The sequence below is a fragment of the Sminthopsis crassicaudata genome, chromosome 6 (genome assembly GCF_048593235.1).
Source record: "Sminthopsis crassicaudata isolate SCR6 chromosome 6, ASM4859323v1, whole genome shotgun sequence".
Classification (NCBI taxonomy): domain Eukaryota; kingdom Metazoa; phylum Chordata; class Mammalia; order Dasyuromorphia; family Dasyuridae; genus Sminthopsis; species Sminthopsis crassicaudata.
The window spans coordinates 138,166,254-138,184,206 of record NC_133622.1 but is presented as its reverse complement, the minus strand read 5'-3'; the positions used below and the strand labels follow the sequence as shown (position 1 = coordinate 138,184,206).

Below are 17,953 nucleotides of genomic sequence, written 5' to 3'. Positions count from 1 at the left end.
TTTTCATATGACTAGAGATAGTTTCAATTTCATCATCTGAAAATTGTCTGTTCATATCCTTTGACCATTTATCAATTGGAGAACGGTTTGATTTCTTATAAATTAGAGTCAGTTCTCTATATATTTTGGAAATGAGGCCTTTATCAGATCCTTTAACTGTAAAAATATTTTCCTAATTTGTTACTTCCCTTCTAATCTTGTTTGCATTAGTTTTGTTTGTACAAAAGCTTTTTAATTTGATGTAATCAAAACCTTCTATTTTGTGATCAATAATAATCTCTAGTTCTCCTTTGGTCATAAATTCCTTCTTCCTCCACAAGTCTGAGAGGTAAACTATCCTATGCTCCTCTAATCTATTTATGATCTCATTCTTTATTCCTAGGTCATGAACCCATTTTGACCTGACCTTGGTGTATGGTATTAAGTGTGGGTCAATGCCTAGTTTCTGCCATATTAGTTTCCAATTTTCCCAGAAATTTTTGTCAAACATTGAGTTCTTATCCCAAAGGCTGGGGTCCTTGGGTTTGTCAAACACTAGGTTATTAGTTATTGATTATTTTGTCCTTTGCACCTAATCTATTCCACTGATCAACTAATCTATTTCTTAGCCAATACCAAATGGTTTTGGTAACCTCTGCTTTATAATATAATTTTAGATCTGGTACAGCTAGGCCACCTTCATTTGATTGAAAAAAAATTCTTTAAAAATTAAAATTGGGCATGGGGAAGTCAGTGAAGGTATAAGAGACTAAGACATAACAAAACAAAATAGAATGAAAAAATAAATTGAATGTGAAACATTAAGAAAAACAACAGGTCAATAGAACAGATAAAGAAAAGAAAATATAAGAATAACTGGATTACCTGAAAGCTGTGATCAAAAAAAGAATCTTGTCACAATAAAGCAAGAAATAAATCAAGAAAATTGTCGTAGAACATGAGGGGAAAGTAGAAATAGAAAAAATCTATCAATCACTATCTCAAAGAGATCCCTTTGTGGAAAACACATAATAATATTATTGCCAAATTTCAAAACCTTCCCAAAGAGAAAATTTTGCAATGAACCACCAAAAAAAATATTCAAATATGCTGGAGCTACAATTAGAATTGTACAGGATTTATCAGTAGCCACAATAAAAGACTGTAGGTCCTGGAATAACATATAATAGTGATCAAAAAAAACTAGGCCTGTGCCAAAAAATATAAAAATTATCTATAAGACTGAATGGAAAAAAAAAAGAACATTCAATGAATTTGCAGATTTTCAGAACTTTGTCTTAATAACCAAACCTGAACTTAATAGAAAATTTAACATAATAGAGTCAATATAAGATTAATTTCTTATGGACAAGATGGACAAATCATTTACGTATTGTGTAAGGAAATGTATACTACATATTTTAGAGTGACATCAGTAATTGGGTAGTTCAAAAGAAAAATTGGGGCAGAATTGAGTATGATCTGACTCTAAAAAGCAAAACTATTTAAGAAAAGGTAAAAATAGTAATTATATTATACAAATGAGGTGCAGAGGAAGAACAGACACAAAGGTGGTAAAAATAGTAATTATATTATACAAATGAGGTGCAGAGGAAGAACAGACACAAAGATGGTAAAAATAGTAATTATATTATACAAATGAGGTGCAGAGGAAGAACAGACACAAAGGTAATGCTACATATATGCCATGAAAGGAATTAGCACCTTCCAAAATTTATAAATAAATAATGGAGGAGGGGTGGAGCCAAGATGATGGAGAGGACACATGCTTCTTTCTGATTTTCTTCTATTACCCTTACACTAATTACCAAATCCAGCTTCTGAATTAGTTCTGGACTGGCAGAATCCATGAATATTGGGAATATATCAAATTACCAGAAGAAGATAATTTCGAAGATTATCAGAAAAGGTCTGTTTCAATACTGCAAGGAGGGAGGCAGGCCAAGCACAAGCAGGCCAAACACAAACACCAGCTCATGCTCTGTAGACCCAGGGTGGTGTGAAATGCATGTAATGGGGCTGACTTTGCACACTGAAAAATCTACATGAAGGAATTTACAGCAGTGTTGGCTACTCTGCCCTGGTTGCAAACCAGGAAATCAGCAGAGAAATTATAAAATATCCAACAAAAACAAAGTAAATAGTGAATCCCAAAACACCAGAATCTCATGGGACCTGGCCATGCCCACCCAGCACTTGGAGTGAGTCAGCATTGAACTAGCACAGCCACTGCTGCTTGTAGAGAAAGCCATTGCTGCTTGTAGAGGAAGCTTGGAAAACCTCCTTTGCCCTAAAAGCAGATCCCAACTTTTTTAAAAAAAATGAGTAAAAAAGCAAAGAAAACTCTGACCATAGTTTTTATAGTGAAGAGAAAGAGCAGATTTCAAACCCTGAGGAAATTAAAAGCAAATCGTCTCCAGATGACTCCCCAAAGGGTGGTATTTCACACGAGGCTCTTCTAGAAGAAATTATAAAAGATCTAAAAAGAGAGCTGGAAGAAAAATGGGGAAAGGAAATGAGAACTTTACAAGAGGGTTTGGAAAAGAAAACACAGAAATTATTTGAAGAAAATTCACTACAAAATAGTGAAATGGAAAAAGCATATAACTCCTTAAAAATAAGTTTGACAAAATGGAAAAAGAAAACAACTTCTAAAAAAAGAATTTGTGAAATGGAAAAGGTAAATAACTCCCAGGAAAACAGAATTTGTGAAATGGAGAAAAAAAGTAACTCCTTAAAAAACAGAATTTGTGAAATGGGAAAAAAATTCCATAGAACAAAACAATCCATTTTGGACAAATATTAAAAAAAGTTAAAAAAAAAAACTAAATGAAAAAAATAATTCATTAAAAATCAGAACTGAACAAATGGAAATGAATGACTCAATGAGACATCAAGAATCAGTCAAACAAAGCCAAAACAAATAAATAAATAAATAAATAAAAAGAAAAAGAATAGAAAAAATGTAAAATATCTACTTGGGAAAACAACTGAAAATAGATCAAGGAGAGACATCTGAGGACTATTGGACTTCCTGAAAATCATAATAAAAAAAAGAGCCTAGACACTATTTTTCAGGAAATCATCAAAGAAAACTGCCCAGATATCATAGAATCAGAAGGTAAAATAGCCATTGAAAGAATACACCAAATACCTCCTGAAAGAGATCCCAAACTTGAAAGTCCAAGAAATATAATGGCTAAGTTATCAGACCAAGGAAAAAATATTACAAGCAATCAATTCAAATACTGAGGAGCTACAATAAGGATTACCCAGGACCCAGCAGCTTCCACCTTTAAGGATCAAAGGGCCTGGAATCTGATATTCCTTTTTCTTTTTTTTTTTTTTTTAATTTTTTTTTATTAATAGTTTTTATTTACCAGATATTTGCATGGGTAATTTTACAACATTGACAATTGCCAAACCTTTTGTTCTAATTTTTCCCCTCCTTCCCCACCCCCAGATGGCAGGTAAACCAATACATGTTAAATATGTTAGAGTATAAATTAAATACCATATATGTATACATGACCAAACAGTTGTTTTGCTGAACAAAAAGAATCAGACTTTGAAATAGTGTACATTTAGCCTGTGAAGGAAATCCAAAATGCAGGTGGACAAAATTAGAGGGATTGGGAATTCTATGTAGTGGTTCATAGTCATCTCCCAGAGTTCTTTCGCTGGGTGTAGCTGGTTCAGTTCATTACTGCTCTATTGGAACTGATTTGGTTCATCTCATTGCTGGTGAGGGCCATGTCCATCAGAATTGATCATCATACAGTATTATTGTTGAAGTATACAACGATTTCCTGGTTCTGCTCATTTCACTCAGCATCAGTTCATGTAAGTCTCTCCAGGCCTTTCTGAAATCATTCTGTTATAGAACAATTTCTTATAGAACAATAATATTCCATACTATTCATATACCACAATTTATTCAGCCAATCTCTAATTGATGGACATCCATGTAGTTTCTAGTTTCTGGCCACCACAAAGAGGGCTGCCACAAACATTCTTGCACATACAGGTCCCTTTCCCTTCTTTAAGATCTCTTTGGGATACAAACCCAGTAGCAACACTGTTGAGTCAAAGGGTATGCACAGTTTGATAGGAATCTGATATTCCAAAAGGCAAAGGAACTTAGAATGCAGCCAAGAATAAACTACCCAAAACTACTCCACTAAACTGAACATTTTCTTCCAGGGAAGAATATGGACATTCAATGAAACAGGTGAATTACATTTATTTCTGATGAAAAGACCATTGCTAAACAAAAAAATTGACCTCCAAATGTAGGACTCAAGAGAAACTTATGGATATACATAGAGAATGCATATATAATTTGATTTTACTATTATAATATAAAAAAGAAATGAGGTGAACAGAGGATTGTGCCAGGAAAAGGGGAAGGTGGAGGTAAAACAAGGAAAATTACATCTCATGAAGAGGCAAAGGAAACCTATTATATTTGAGGGAAAGAATGGAGGGGGAAGAATCTTACTCTCATCAGATTTGGCTGAAAGAGACAATATTAGAACTATTTGGTTTACAGAGAAGCTTTTCTCACCTTATTGAAAAGTGGGAGAAGAAAGGCGAAAAGGGAAGGGGTAGGCTAACTAGAGGGAAAACAAAAATAGTAGGGGAAAGGAATAAGAAAGGGAAAGGGACTCTAAAGGGGGAGGGCTGCTTGAGGCAAGTGGTGCTCATAAGTAAAATACTGAAGAGGAGGAAAATGGGGAAAAGGAAAGAGAAAAGTATAATTTGGGCATAATAAGAAGGCAGGAATTATAGAATTAGTAGTTTTAACCGTAAATGTCAGTGGGGTGAACTCTCCTATAAAGCTGAAGCAGATAGCAGACTGGATTAAAAGCCAGAATCTTGCAATATGTTGTTTATAAGAAAACACATTTAAAGCAGAGAGATACATATAGAGTTAAGGTAAGAGGCTGGAGCAGAATCTATTATGCTCCAGGTGAAGTAAAAAAAGCAGGAATAGCTATCCTGATAACAAATCAAGCAAAAAATTTTTTAATTTTAATTAGAAGGAAGGCAATTACATCTTGCTATAGGGTACAATAATAATGAAGCAATAGCAATACTAAATATATATGCACCAAGTGGTATAGCATGGAAATTCCTAAAGGAGAAGTTAAGAGAGCTGCAAGAAGAAATAGAAAGCAAAACTACAATAGTGGGAGATCTCAATCTTGCTCTCTCAGAACTTTAGCTAAGTCAAGCCACAAAATAAATAAGAAGTTAAAGAGATGAACAGCATACTAAAAAAGTTAAGTATGATAGATCTTTGGAGAAAATTGGAGACAGAAAGGTGTACACTTTCTCCTAGGCAGTTCATGGAACCTATACAAAAACTGACCATATATTAGGACATAAAGACCTCAAAATCAAATGCAGAAAGGCAGAAATAGTAAGTGCATTTTTTTCAGATCACAATGAAATAAAAATTATATTTAATAAAATGCAGGAGAAAATAGACCAAAAAATAATTGGAAATTAAATAATCTTATCTTAAAGAATGAATGGGTGAAACAGCAAGTCATAGACACAATTAATAATTTAATTCAAGAGAATGACAATAATGAGACAACATACCAAAATTTGTGGGATGTAGCCAAAGTGGTAATAAGGGGAAATTTTATAATTTCTTAGATGCTTATTTGCATAAAATAGAGAAAGAGAAGACCAGGTGAATTGGGCTTGCAACTAAAAAAGTTAGAAAAAGAGCAAATTAAAATTAAAAATAACAGGAGAGACTAATAAACTTTTAGTAAATTTGATTAGAAAAAAGGAAAGAGGAAAATCAAATTGTTAGTCTCAAAAATGAAAAGGGAGAACTTTCCACCAATGAAGAAGAAATTAGAGCAATAATTAGGAGTTACTTTGTCCAATTTTATGTCAGTAATTTGATAACCAAAGTGAAATACCTATAAAAATATAGATTGCCCAGATTAACAGCAGAGGAAATAAATTATTTAAATAATCCCATTTTAGAAAAAGAAATAGAACAAGCTATTAATCAACTCTCTAAGTAAAAATCCCCAGGACCAGATGGATTCACTTGTGAATTCTACCAAACATTTAAAGAACAATTAACTTCAAAACTATATAAACTATTTTTAAAAATAGGGAACAAAGGACTCCTACCAAATTTCTTTTATGATACAAACATAGTTGCTGATATCTAAACCAGGTAGGATGAAAACAGAGAAAGAAAATTATAGACCAGAAAATCATCCCCAGGATAATACACTATGATCAAGTAGGATTTATACCAGGAATTCAGGACTGCCTCAATATTAGGAAAACTATTAGCATAATTGATTATATCAATAACCAAATTAACAAAAATCATATGATTATCTCAATAGATGCAGAAAAAGCAGTTGATAAAATCCAACATCCATTCCTAGTAAAAACACTAGAAAATCAGGGGTAGCTAGGTGGTACAGTGGATAGAACACCATCCTTGAAGTCAGGAGGACTTGAATTCAAATCTGGTCTCCTAGCTGTGTAACCCTGGGCAAGTCACTTAACCCCAATTGCCTCAGCAAAAAACAAACAAACAAACAAAAAACTACTAGAGAGTATAGGAATAAATTCACTTTTCCTTAAAATAATCAGTAGCATTTATTTAAAATCATCAGCAAGCATCATATGTAATGGAAATAAACTGGAACCATCAAGGGTGAAATAAGGTTGCCCACTCTCACCGTTACTATTCAGTATTGTACTAGAAATGCTAGCTTTGGCAATAAGAGTGGAGAGAGAGATTAAAGGAATTAGAGTAGGTAATGAGGAAACCAAATTATCACTCTTTGCAGATGACATGATGCAGATGACTTAGAGAACTTCAGAGAATCTGCTAAAAACCTATTAGAAATAATCCACAACTTTAGCAAAGTTGCAGGATACAAAATAAATCCACATAAATCACCAGCATTTTATACAACAGCAAGAAATATATAGAGAAATTCCATTTAAAATAACTCTAAATTTTATAAAATATTTGGGAATCCATCTGCCAAAGGAAAGTCAGGAACTATATGACAACAAAATATTTCTAGGCAAATAAAGTCACATCTAAACAATTGGAAAAATATCAAGTGCTCTTGGATAGATTGAGTGACTATAATAAAGATGACAATACTACCTAAACTAATCTACATTTTTGGTGCCATACCAATAAAACTCCCAAGAAATTATTTTATCATTTGGATATTTGGAAATTATCATTTGGAAGAACAAAAGGTCAAGAATTTAAAAGGGAATTAATGAAAAAAAAATCAGATGAAGGTAGCCTAGCTGTACCAGATCTTAGTACTGGCTAAAAAACAGACTAGTTGTTCAGTGGAATAGATTAGGTTCACATGACAAAATAGTCAATAACTAAAGCAATCTAGTGTTTGACAAACCCAAAGACCCTAGCTTTTGGCATAAGAATTCACTATTTGACAAAAACTGCTGGGAAAATTGTAAACTAGCATGGCAGATACTAGGTATTGACCCATACCAAGATAAGGTCAAAATGAGTTCATGATCTAGACATAAAGAAGAATATTACAAACAAATTAGAAGAACATAGGATAGTTTACCTCTCAGACCTGTGAAGGAAGAAGGAATTTGTGACCAAAGAACTAGAGAAATCATTATTGATCACAAAACAGATAATTTTTATAATATTAAGTTAAAAAGGTTTTGTACAAACCAAAACTAATGCAGACAAAGATTAGAAGGGAAACAATAAATAAAGGAAAACATTTTTACATTCAAAGGTTCTGATAAAGACCTCATTTCTAAAATATATAATTGACTCAAATTTATAAGAAATCAAGCCATTCTTCAATTGATAAATGGTCAAAGGATATGAACAATTTTCAGATGATGAAATTGAAACTATTTCCACTCATATGAAAGGGTGTTCCAAATCACTATTGATCATAGAAATGCAAATTAAAACAACCCTGAGATACCACTACACACCTGTCAGATTGGCTAAGATGACAGGAAAAGATAATGATGAATGTTGGAAGGGATGTAGTTAAAACTGGGACACTGATACATTGTGGATACAATACTGTGGAATTGTGAATGAATCCAACCATTTTGGAGAGCAATTTGGAACTATGTTCAAAAAGTTATCAAACAGTGCATACCCTTTGACCCAGCAGTGCTACTACTGGACTTATATCCCAAAGAGATCTTAAAGGAGGAAAAGGGATCCACATGTGCAAGAATGTTTGTGGGAGCCCTTTTTGTAGTGCCTAGAAACTGGAAATGAATGGATGCCTATCAATTGGAGAATGGCTGAATAAATTATGGTATATGAATGTTATGGAATAATATTGTTCTGTAAGAAATGACCAGCAGGATGATTTCAGAAAGGCCTGGAGAGACTTACATGAACTGATGTTGAGTGAAATGAGCAGAACCAGGAGATCATTATACACGGCAACAAGAAGACTATACGATTATTAATTCTGACAAACGTGGCTCTCTTCAACAATGAAATGATTCAAACCAGTTCCAGTTGTTCAGTAATGAAGAGAGTCATCTATACCCAGAGAGAGGACTACGGGAACTGATTGTGGACCACACCATAACAATCACTTTTTCCATTGTTGTTTGCTTGCATTTTTGTTTTCTTTCTCAAGTTTTTTTTCCCTTTTTGATCTGATTTTTCCTGTGCATCAAGTAAACTATATAAATATGTATACATATATTGGATTTAACATGTATTTTTAACATATTTAACATGTATTAAACTACCTGCCATCTAAGGGAGGGGTTGGAGGGAAGGAGAGGGAAATTTGGAACAGAAGTTTTGCAAGGGTCAATGTTAAAAAAATTACCCATGCATTTGTTTTGTAAATAAAAAGCTACAATAAAAAACTCACCAACTAAACCATTAAAAAAGAAAAGAAATAATGGGAGAAGGAAAAGGATAAGGTGGGGTATAGAAGGATGTATAGATTTATGTCATTGGGACAAGGTATGTAGATTAATGGGCAAGGGATAAAAGAAGGAATGTTGAAGGGTGTCATAGTATAATGTAAGATAAGAAAGGTTAGATTTTAACAGATTAACAGAAGTGGGATAAGGTGTGTAAATTAATGGGAATGGGATGAAAAAGGAAGGAAAGAGTAGGGGAAGAAAATAAGGGAGGGATCCATGAGGATCCATGAATGGGGGGAGATTTAGTAATAAGCAAGACAAGTTAAGCAGCAGAATTAAAATAAAAGTCAGCAGGGATAAGAAATAATTGATATACATAAACACTATAACGAGGATTAGGAGTAGAATTTATTAGAAAAAAGTAGGGCTAATATCATTGTTCTTAGACAAAGTCAAACTTAAAGATTCAATCAAGACATAAATCTGCGTTACATCAGCCATATTAATATTGTTTTATATGCATGTTTACATATGGGTAGATGCGTATAATGTATGTGTGTGTATATATATATATATATATATGTGTGTGTGTTTGATTATAGCTGAGTATGTATGTGTGTATGCAAGTCTGTGTATGTGTGTATGTAGATATTTGTAAATATATATATACCTGTGCTTAATTGCAGCTTGCTTGGGAGAGTTAAGGATGCAAGAGGAAAAAATAAAATAAAAAGTGCTTAACAGAGAACAAAATTATAACCTATAAGAAAGTAAAGAAAAGCTGGACATTTATAATTATAATTTCTTCTATTATATATGCTTTCTTGAAATGAAAATTTATTGTTATATATTTTGAATCCTTCTTGATGTTCTATTGAGCATAACAATGTTTTGTTTTGTTTAATTTTTTCTTTCTTTTTCTATCCTTTTTTTTTTTCTTATTTTGTATTTAGTTTAATAAATAAATAAATAAACAGTATTTTTCCACGGGGGGGAGGGGGGGAAATAATAGTAAGGCAAGTTAAGGAGCAGAATTAATGTAGAAGAATTAGCAGGGATAAGAAATAAAGAGATACATTTTTTCCTTTTGGATCTGATTTTTCTTGTGCAGTATGATATTTATGGAAATATGTATAGAAGAATTACATATGTTTAGCATATTTTGGATCACTTGCTGAATGGGCTGGGGAGGGAGAGAAAATTAGAACATTAGAAATTAAAACATAGAAAATTAGGGTTTTGTAGGCATGAATGTCAAAAATTATCCATGTATAAATTTTGAAAATAAAGGCTATAATTTAAAAAAAAGAAAGAAAGAAGAAATAAACACTACATACAACAAGGTTCAGGAGTGGAATTTATTGGGGGAAAAAAAGTAGAGCTAATAATCATTGATCTTAGTGAAACAAAGATTCAATCAAGAGAGAAATCTACATTATATGTCAGCCATATTATTATTTTAGACATGTTTACATATGAGTTAATGTGTGTATGTGTATATATATGTGTGTGTGTGTGTGTGTGTGTGTGTGTGTGTGTGTGTGTGTGTGTGTCTGTGAGTATGATGTGTATGTCTGAGGTTATACTTGAACTCAGGTCTTCCCAACTCCTAGGCAAGCATTCCATACACTGTGTTACCTAGATGCTTTGCGGAAGATTAATTATTTGATTTATTGTGTACCCTGTTGTTATATGTTACATATACTATTAATTTCTGTGTTAAGTACTATGGATACAAAGAAAGGCAAAAGACAATTCCTATACTTTGAGAGCTTATAGTGTAATAGGAAAAACCATAAGCAAAGATCTATGTACAAAAAGGATATAGTCAGGAAAAATGGGGGGGGAAAGGGGGAAACACTAAAACTAAGTACTGGAAAAGGCTTTTGAAGGTAAACTCTGAAACTTGACAGACACCAGCCTGAGTTCAAAACTGGCCTCAGACATTTTAACACTTCCTAGCTGTGTGATGCTGGGCAAGTCACTTATCCTCAATTGTCTCAGCAAAAAAACTCAAAAGTACCAGCTATGTTAGGTGCTTCAGACCCATACTATCTAGGACTTTGGATTAAGTTCTTTTTCTTTCAGTGCCCTAGACAAATGCTAAGACTATAAGTTACAGAACACTTGCAGATGTGCATTGGTTAGGGAATTTTTCTCAATGGGTGTTGCATTTACCAGTGAAATCATAAGCCTGCAAGAAATATATGCCTTAATTAATTTAACTTCCTGGCCTAAAAGCCACTGAAGGTCAAGCAGTGGTTTCCTAATGCACTAACAATTTTTTCTGCCTGTGAAAAAATGAAAAGAATGAAACCCTTTTTAAGCTTTACATTTTAATTAGCCCATGAAGAAGTGAAGTCACTATTAAGCAAAACAACAGAAAAATCAGGCTCGAAGCTATGGTTTGCTTAGTGTACCTGAAGAATATGTTATGGTCAAAAATGTATTAAAGCCGGTGATAGCCAGAATATCATCAAAGCTGCTTGCAGCAATCAGCACGGTGGGAATCCCCTTTTTGACACCATATCCTTGTTCTTGCAGTAGCAACATTGAGGGTACCACAACAGCAGGAGAAACTGCACCTAGGACAAAGCTGAAGCAGACACTTTGAACTCTAGTAGAAGAACATTACAGTTTAAAAAATCAATTGCTTTATAATTTTTAAAAAATTATTATTAATTCACATTTTAAGTACTTCTTTTATGCTAACATTAATGATGTATCTATTCTGTGTTATACTGTGTCATGTATTTCTAGAAAACATTTCAACTAAAGAAAAAAAGAAAAATATTTCACTGGCTCAGTATTATGATTGATACAAAAGAGAATTTCAGACATAAATTAAAAATATTTTTTTCTTCAAAAGTAATAGAAAAGTCAGAAGTAGCATAACCCAGGGAAGACAAAGTTAGCTTTGGAGTCAGGAAGCACTGTGTTTTAAAGACACAACACTGACACTACCTTAGCTAAGTGACTATTGGCATGAAGTTGATGGGCAAAGAAAGCTATAATTACATTCCAGTTTTTAGTTGTATAGATATAATTTCTCTTTAATAATTATATATAAAATGCAACTTTTGAAGAATGGTCCAGAAGTGGTTCAGAAGTTAATAATTTTTTAAAAGTAACAAAAGCAGATATAAGAACATGACATTTGTACATTATACATAGAATATCTATGTATATAATTACATTAAATATAAATTTCTGACAGCTAAATTATGGCTTAACCAAGGATAAAAGGAGATCATAACCACTGTATCTAACATTATTTCTAAGAAAAAAATGCACTCAGTGCATTATAAGTCAATTTTTGGGAAGACAAACAGTTGTAAATGAGAGATTGTTTAAATATAGTAACAATTATATCCCTAAAAATATTTCATTACTCTCTTCCCACCTATTAATATACTACTCACTTTTAAAGATCCAATTCAGGTTTTACTTCTCCCATTCCAGACTACAATTATCTCATCTCTCCTTGAATTTATTAAATACCCAATAGCTATGTTACAGGATTTAAAAGGATTCTCTTTAGTCTTGCTATTCTGATATTTAATTAAGTTACAAATTACTTGAGCTTAACTTATAAGATCCATTCTTGGCACATAATAAGTGCATTAATAATAATAAAAAATATCTGTTGAGTGAGTGAGAAATATTTAATGACAAAAGAAATTCCTTTGTACAAATAATATGGTATTCTCCATGACTCCTAGTCTATTCAGTACAACTTCTCAGCATCCTTCAGTCTAGGGAATCTAAAACTTATTTTGAGTTGATGGGAGAGAAGGAAGAATGATATAGAACATGAATCATTCAGTACTTCAATTCAAGACTGGCCAATAGATCAGTCTAGTTCCTTAGGGTCTATAGGAATTAAAAAATATACCTATGGATTCTAGGTATAAAAAGCTATGTGATGAAATTGACTTTATTTTTTGTCATCAACTTGTTTCGTTTGTATACTCTAGAGCCTATTACAGTATCTTGACTATAGTAGGTACTTAATACATGCTATTTAACTGAATTGAATTTCTAAGGTTTTCTGTGATAAAAACAAACAAACAAAAAAACAATAGCTATTGAAGGACAATGCCACATTTCAATCATATCTGTATATTTATATAGACAGTATGACTATTCAGCATATTGATATATCCATCATTTTTATCCCGGGATCCTGGTTTTGCTTATTTTCACAGGAAAAATGAGTATAAATTACCCTAATAGAAATCCCCATTTCCATGGAAACTTCATAATAAAGTGAGAAAAAACAGCAGCTGAGCATGCCTCTACACAACATGGGCCCATGGATAGTCTTAAACAAACTCCCTTTAATTTCTGCAGTGCCTGAAACATAGAAACAAGTTATATACAGATGGTCTTTAAAATGACACAAATAAAAACAATTTTAAAAACTCAATCTCAATATTTTAAAAAAAAAAACAATGTTTAGAAGCTTCAGAGAAATAGTACTCCTCTGGCTTATTACCCCTTCAAAGATTTGATTATATATCTCTTTATATTTTTAAAGATTTATTTTTTTACTTACTACCTAAAACAAGCAAAAATGATTAAGGAGTTATGACTATCCTAAATTTGCTGTCTATACACAAGCCCAGGTTTCCCCCGCCCCAACCTAACCCTATCATTCCTTCAAACTATCTTCCTTCTCCCCCCCCCCCCTTTCACCCTCTCAAATTCCTTGGACAAATCTATCTGCCTGACTTGCTTCTGTTTTTACCTGTTCTCACCTGCTTTTCCATCCCTTTGAATTTAGCTTAAATCTATGCTCTATACTTACTACTTTTGTGACTTTGTGCAAATTGCATAGCTGACTTGGGTCTCAGCTTCCTCATCAATAAAATTAAATGGCTGAATTACATGGCCTCTGGGGTTCCTTCCATTTGTAAATCTATTATCCAAAGAGCCCAACACTCAACTGAACCTGGTCTTTCCCAAGTTCGTCATTCCCTCCTCCTCTTCCTCCTTTTCTTCTTCTTCCTCCTCCCCCTCATTTTCCTCCTCTTTCCTGCTCCTTTTTCTTTTCTTCTTCCCTCTTCTTTCTTCTGTTTCTCTTTCTCTCCCTTCCCCTCTTTCCCCCATTTTGTATCTCTCTGTGTCTGTCTTCCCTCCTCTTCCTCCCCCCTCCCTCCCTCTCCTTCCTTTTCTCTCTTCCCCCCTACCCCTCTGTCTCTCTATCCTTCTCCCCCTCTTCTCCTTTCTCTCTTACTCTTCTCTTCTCTCCTCTCCTCTCCCCTTCCTTCCTCCTTCCTCCTTCTCCCTCTCCCTCCCTTCCTCTCTCATTCCCTTCCTCCCACCTTTCCCTCTCTCTTCCCTCTTTCTTTCTCTTCTTGTCTCTCCCTCTCTCTCTTGTCCCTTCCCCCCCTTCCTTTTTCTCTCTCTTTCCCCTCCCCACTTCTAAGATTTTTTTTCCTTGCAAATTTTTCTTTCCAGATAATACATTTTATTGTAATCTGAAATCAGACTGTGATTCATTGACTCTCTTTTTGAACCTGGGGGTCTTCCTTTAACACAGATAAGGTGGGTGACAGTTCCACTGTAATTTCCCAATCAGGTTATATCTAGAGTATTGTGGTCAGTGCAGAGGGTCACACTGGGGGAAATATACTGTCCATAAACTTCAACACAACCATGGAAGGCTGACTGAGATGGTGAGGGAACAAAAAACCAGGCCATATAAGAATTGGTTCAATTCTTGGTTTGACTTGGAGAAAGAAGGGATGCAAAGGGGAGGGAAGGGCAGGATTACTGATTTCCTCACTTTGTAGGATCATCAAATGGTTAGATTTATTCTTTGTGCTGTCAAGATCAAATAAGAACCCTCAGATAGAAAATACAGGGAATGCAGATTTTGGTTCCACATAATGATATGCTACAGAGGAAGAAGGGCTAGATCTTCAATTTCATTAGTACTAGCACTGTCAGATAAGGAAATTTCATTTATCAATATAGGTCAGCAGCTTCTCTGCACTTTAAAACCTTAGAGAGTAACCTAGAGAACTGATTTAAGCCATTTAACCTGGTTCTCATAATTATTACATGTGAAAGAAAGGGACAAAGAGGCCTGCTCTCTTTCTACTGAGTTATGTTGCCTCTCCATATAACTTTCTTTCTATAAAAATTAAAGCTGATCCTCTCTTTTCCTCTCAATATATACATACACATATATATTACAGCTTCAATTAGTATATATGGATATAGATATTTATATCTATTCTCTGTATATATGTCTATATATCTTTTCTCTCCTACCTTTAGATCTCTGTATATAGATTTCTCTTTCTATATTTCTTTCTCTCTCCTCTCTATGTATGTTTAGATATATTTTTCTATATATGTCTTACTCTTATCTATTTATATACAATTTATCTCCATATTTTCCATGTGTGCACATATAAATATATATATATGCATGCGCACACACACACACACACACACATATATATATATATGTATATATATATATATATATATATATATATATATATATGAAAGTTATTCAAAAATGGAATGGACTAATTCAAGAAATAATGGGTTCCCCCAAACTGATTATGTTCAAGCAGAAATTGGAAGACCATACTCTAAATGTCCTTTTCAACTCTAAGGGATATGGTTTTTCTACAATTTTTTTTTACTTTAACTTAGCTTTGATTCCAGACTCTACGCTAAATAATTATAAAGCAAATTGTGTCTCTTTCATTTCTCTATAATTCTCAAATATGAAATTCCAAATTATGATCTACCTGTGGATCAAGCCCAAGCCCAGCTCGTACCAAAATAATGGTAAGGGCAGTATTTCTCAAATTGGAAGACCAGGATTGATTGATATAAATATAATCACGGAGGACTGGAGTATTTCTGAGGATGAAACCAGCAAGCAACATCCCTGGGAACAACAACAAAAAAAGAAGTGTGTCTTGATTTTTAATTTTTTTTCTAATACAAAGTACAAGGATGTTTAATTATTCTCCCTCTAAGCAGAAAATATATCTTATTATTTCAGAAAAGGTCAAATTGCATATGAGTAGGAACTAAGATTTTTACATGAAGTTCTTTACAAACCACGGACATTGATTATCATTACCATTATTATTATTCTTAAGCAGCAATAAGACATGGGGAATAGTGGGCCCACCTTGGTGTCAGGAAAGCCTGGGTTCACTCCTCTTTCTGACACATGCTAGCCAGTGATAAAGGGAGATGACAAGCTACAAAGGAGCTGTTGTTGTGCATCAGGTTAGGGAGCTTCCACACTTAAAACTATAGGTTGAGACAAAAAGTCAAAATAGTTTATTGTTACTAGTAAGCTGGCTTTAATGAGGAGTTAGGAGGCATGAGAGGAGAGAGGAGCAGTATAAGTAATGAGTAATAGGTAAATATGGTAAAGAATTGGAAAGTTTCTGTCAGTGGATATACATTTAAAATGATAGTACCATAGATCTAGAGCAAGAAGAGAATTTAGAGGCCTCTGAGACAGACGTCTCTTATTAAGCACATAAAGCAATGGAGGCAATGAGAAGTGACTTGCCTGGGGTCCCACAGATAGTATTGGAAATAGTATTTGAATTCATCTCTTCCCTGCTCCAAATCTAGGTTCCTATCTACTATAATAAAGATGGATGTCAGTAAAGGGGTTGGCTGGGGTTGACTAATGCTTCATGTAGCTTTTTATGTGTAGTCCTTGAATATGTGCAGTCCTTGAAACAAATTTAAGAAGAAAAAATGCCATAAATTATGCTGATTGAAATTTTAAAATGATATTAAGATGAAGAGATATATGAAGGCATTCCAGACAGCAATGAGAAAAAGGTAGATCTAGGAATATAATAACTCTAAATTGGTGTTGGGGAATGTTAATAGTCTGTTCTCTTTTTTTTTTTTTTTTTTTTTTTTTTTGGCTCAGCCACCAGGGAATTCTGTCTCCTAGCCCAGGTCAATTTAATCATTCTTAATGTTTGGGTCATCTCTCTCTCTCTCTCTCCGAGATTAGCCACATAGTCTTACATGCCACATAGCCTTTCAGCTTGGGCAGGATGGGACTTAGGAAGTAGAAAGGGTGTGGCCCTGAAGCAGGAGGTTGTGCCACACAGGGAATGTAATATGCTCCTTGAGGTGGCAAGGGGCATGTCCTCTTGCTAGATCTCCTCCTTTGGTGTAATGTCAACTCCATACACCTCCTTCCACCTATGGCATTATGCCGAGTGGTTTCGCACAGGTAATCCCGGAAGAAAGGAAGCAAAAATAGATGGCTTTGAGCTGAACGCTCTTCCCTTGCTTCCTGCCTCACTTGCTGAGATGATATCTGAATAAAGACAGACTTGCTTACACCTCCCGATTGGCTCATCTCTGTGTTTATATAGGTGGGCTCTGAAGACTGGTATGACCCTGGCAGCCTGCTCCTTTTAGGAGATCAAACAGTCCAGCACATATAAGAAGGAGAATAAAAATAATAAGGAGAAACCTATTCTAATTCCTGAAATCACTATATAAATGTCAGCCTCTATTATTTTACTAACACAAATGGCAGATCATTGCCATAATGGTTCCAGAGTAGGTTGTGAGAGATGAAGATGTATTCAGATAGCCCAAACTAAAGAACCCTGAGAAGCCCTGAAAATTCTAATATTCTTTTGGACAATGTGTTTTACTCTCCACAGATGCACAAGTTTATAGATTGATTTCCTTCTGCTCATAAAACAGAAAAATTTTTGTGCAAGGCAAATAAACAATGCAGTAAGACTAAGAAGCTAAATAGAACAGAAGACAGGGCAGAAGGGAAATAAAGGCAGAGGCAAAGTACAGAGACAAAGACTAGGAAGGTGAAGAAGATTTTATAAAGCCAGGACGAACTGGTGGAGACTGAGTTTAGAAGGGAATGAGTACAGAGAAGTACAGAGAAGCACAGACCAACCCAAGGTCACAAGTAGAAGTGGGAACCCTGCCAAAGGTGATTAACAGGATTACAGATCAAAGCTACCAAGATGCAAATAGGCAAAGACAGAGAACTAAAAGA

General features: G+C 34.1%; 1 protein-coding gene across 8 annotated transcripts in view; it reads right to left on the bottom strand.

The window, feature by feature from the left end:
* The window catches only part of SLC9B1 (solute carrier family 9 member B1), a 93,090-nt gene that overhangs the window by 36,352 nt on the left and 38,785 nt on the right, over positions 1 to 17,953 (bottom strand). For all 8 annotated transcript variants that reach the window (XM_074276213.1, XM_074276219.1, XM_074276214.1 and 5 more), the window contains 3 exons: positions 15,684 to 15,826; positions 13,139 to 13,266; positions 11,331 to 11,506 (listed from right to left, as the gene is read on the bottom strand). In XM_074276213.1, the coding sequence (XP_074132314.1) occupies positions 11,331 to 11,506; positions 13,139 to 13,266; positions 15,684 to 15,826 (447 nt within the window). The remainder of the gene's footprint in view (positions 1 to 11,330; positions 11,507 to 13,138; positions 13,267 to 15,683; positions 15,827 to 17,953) is intronic.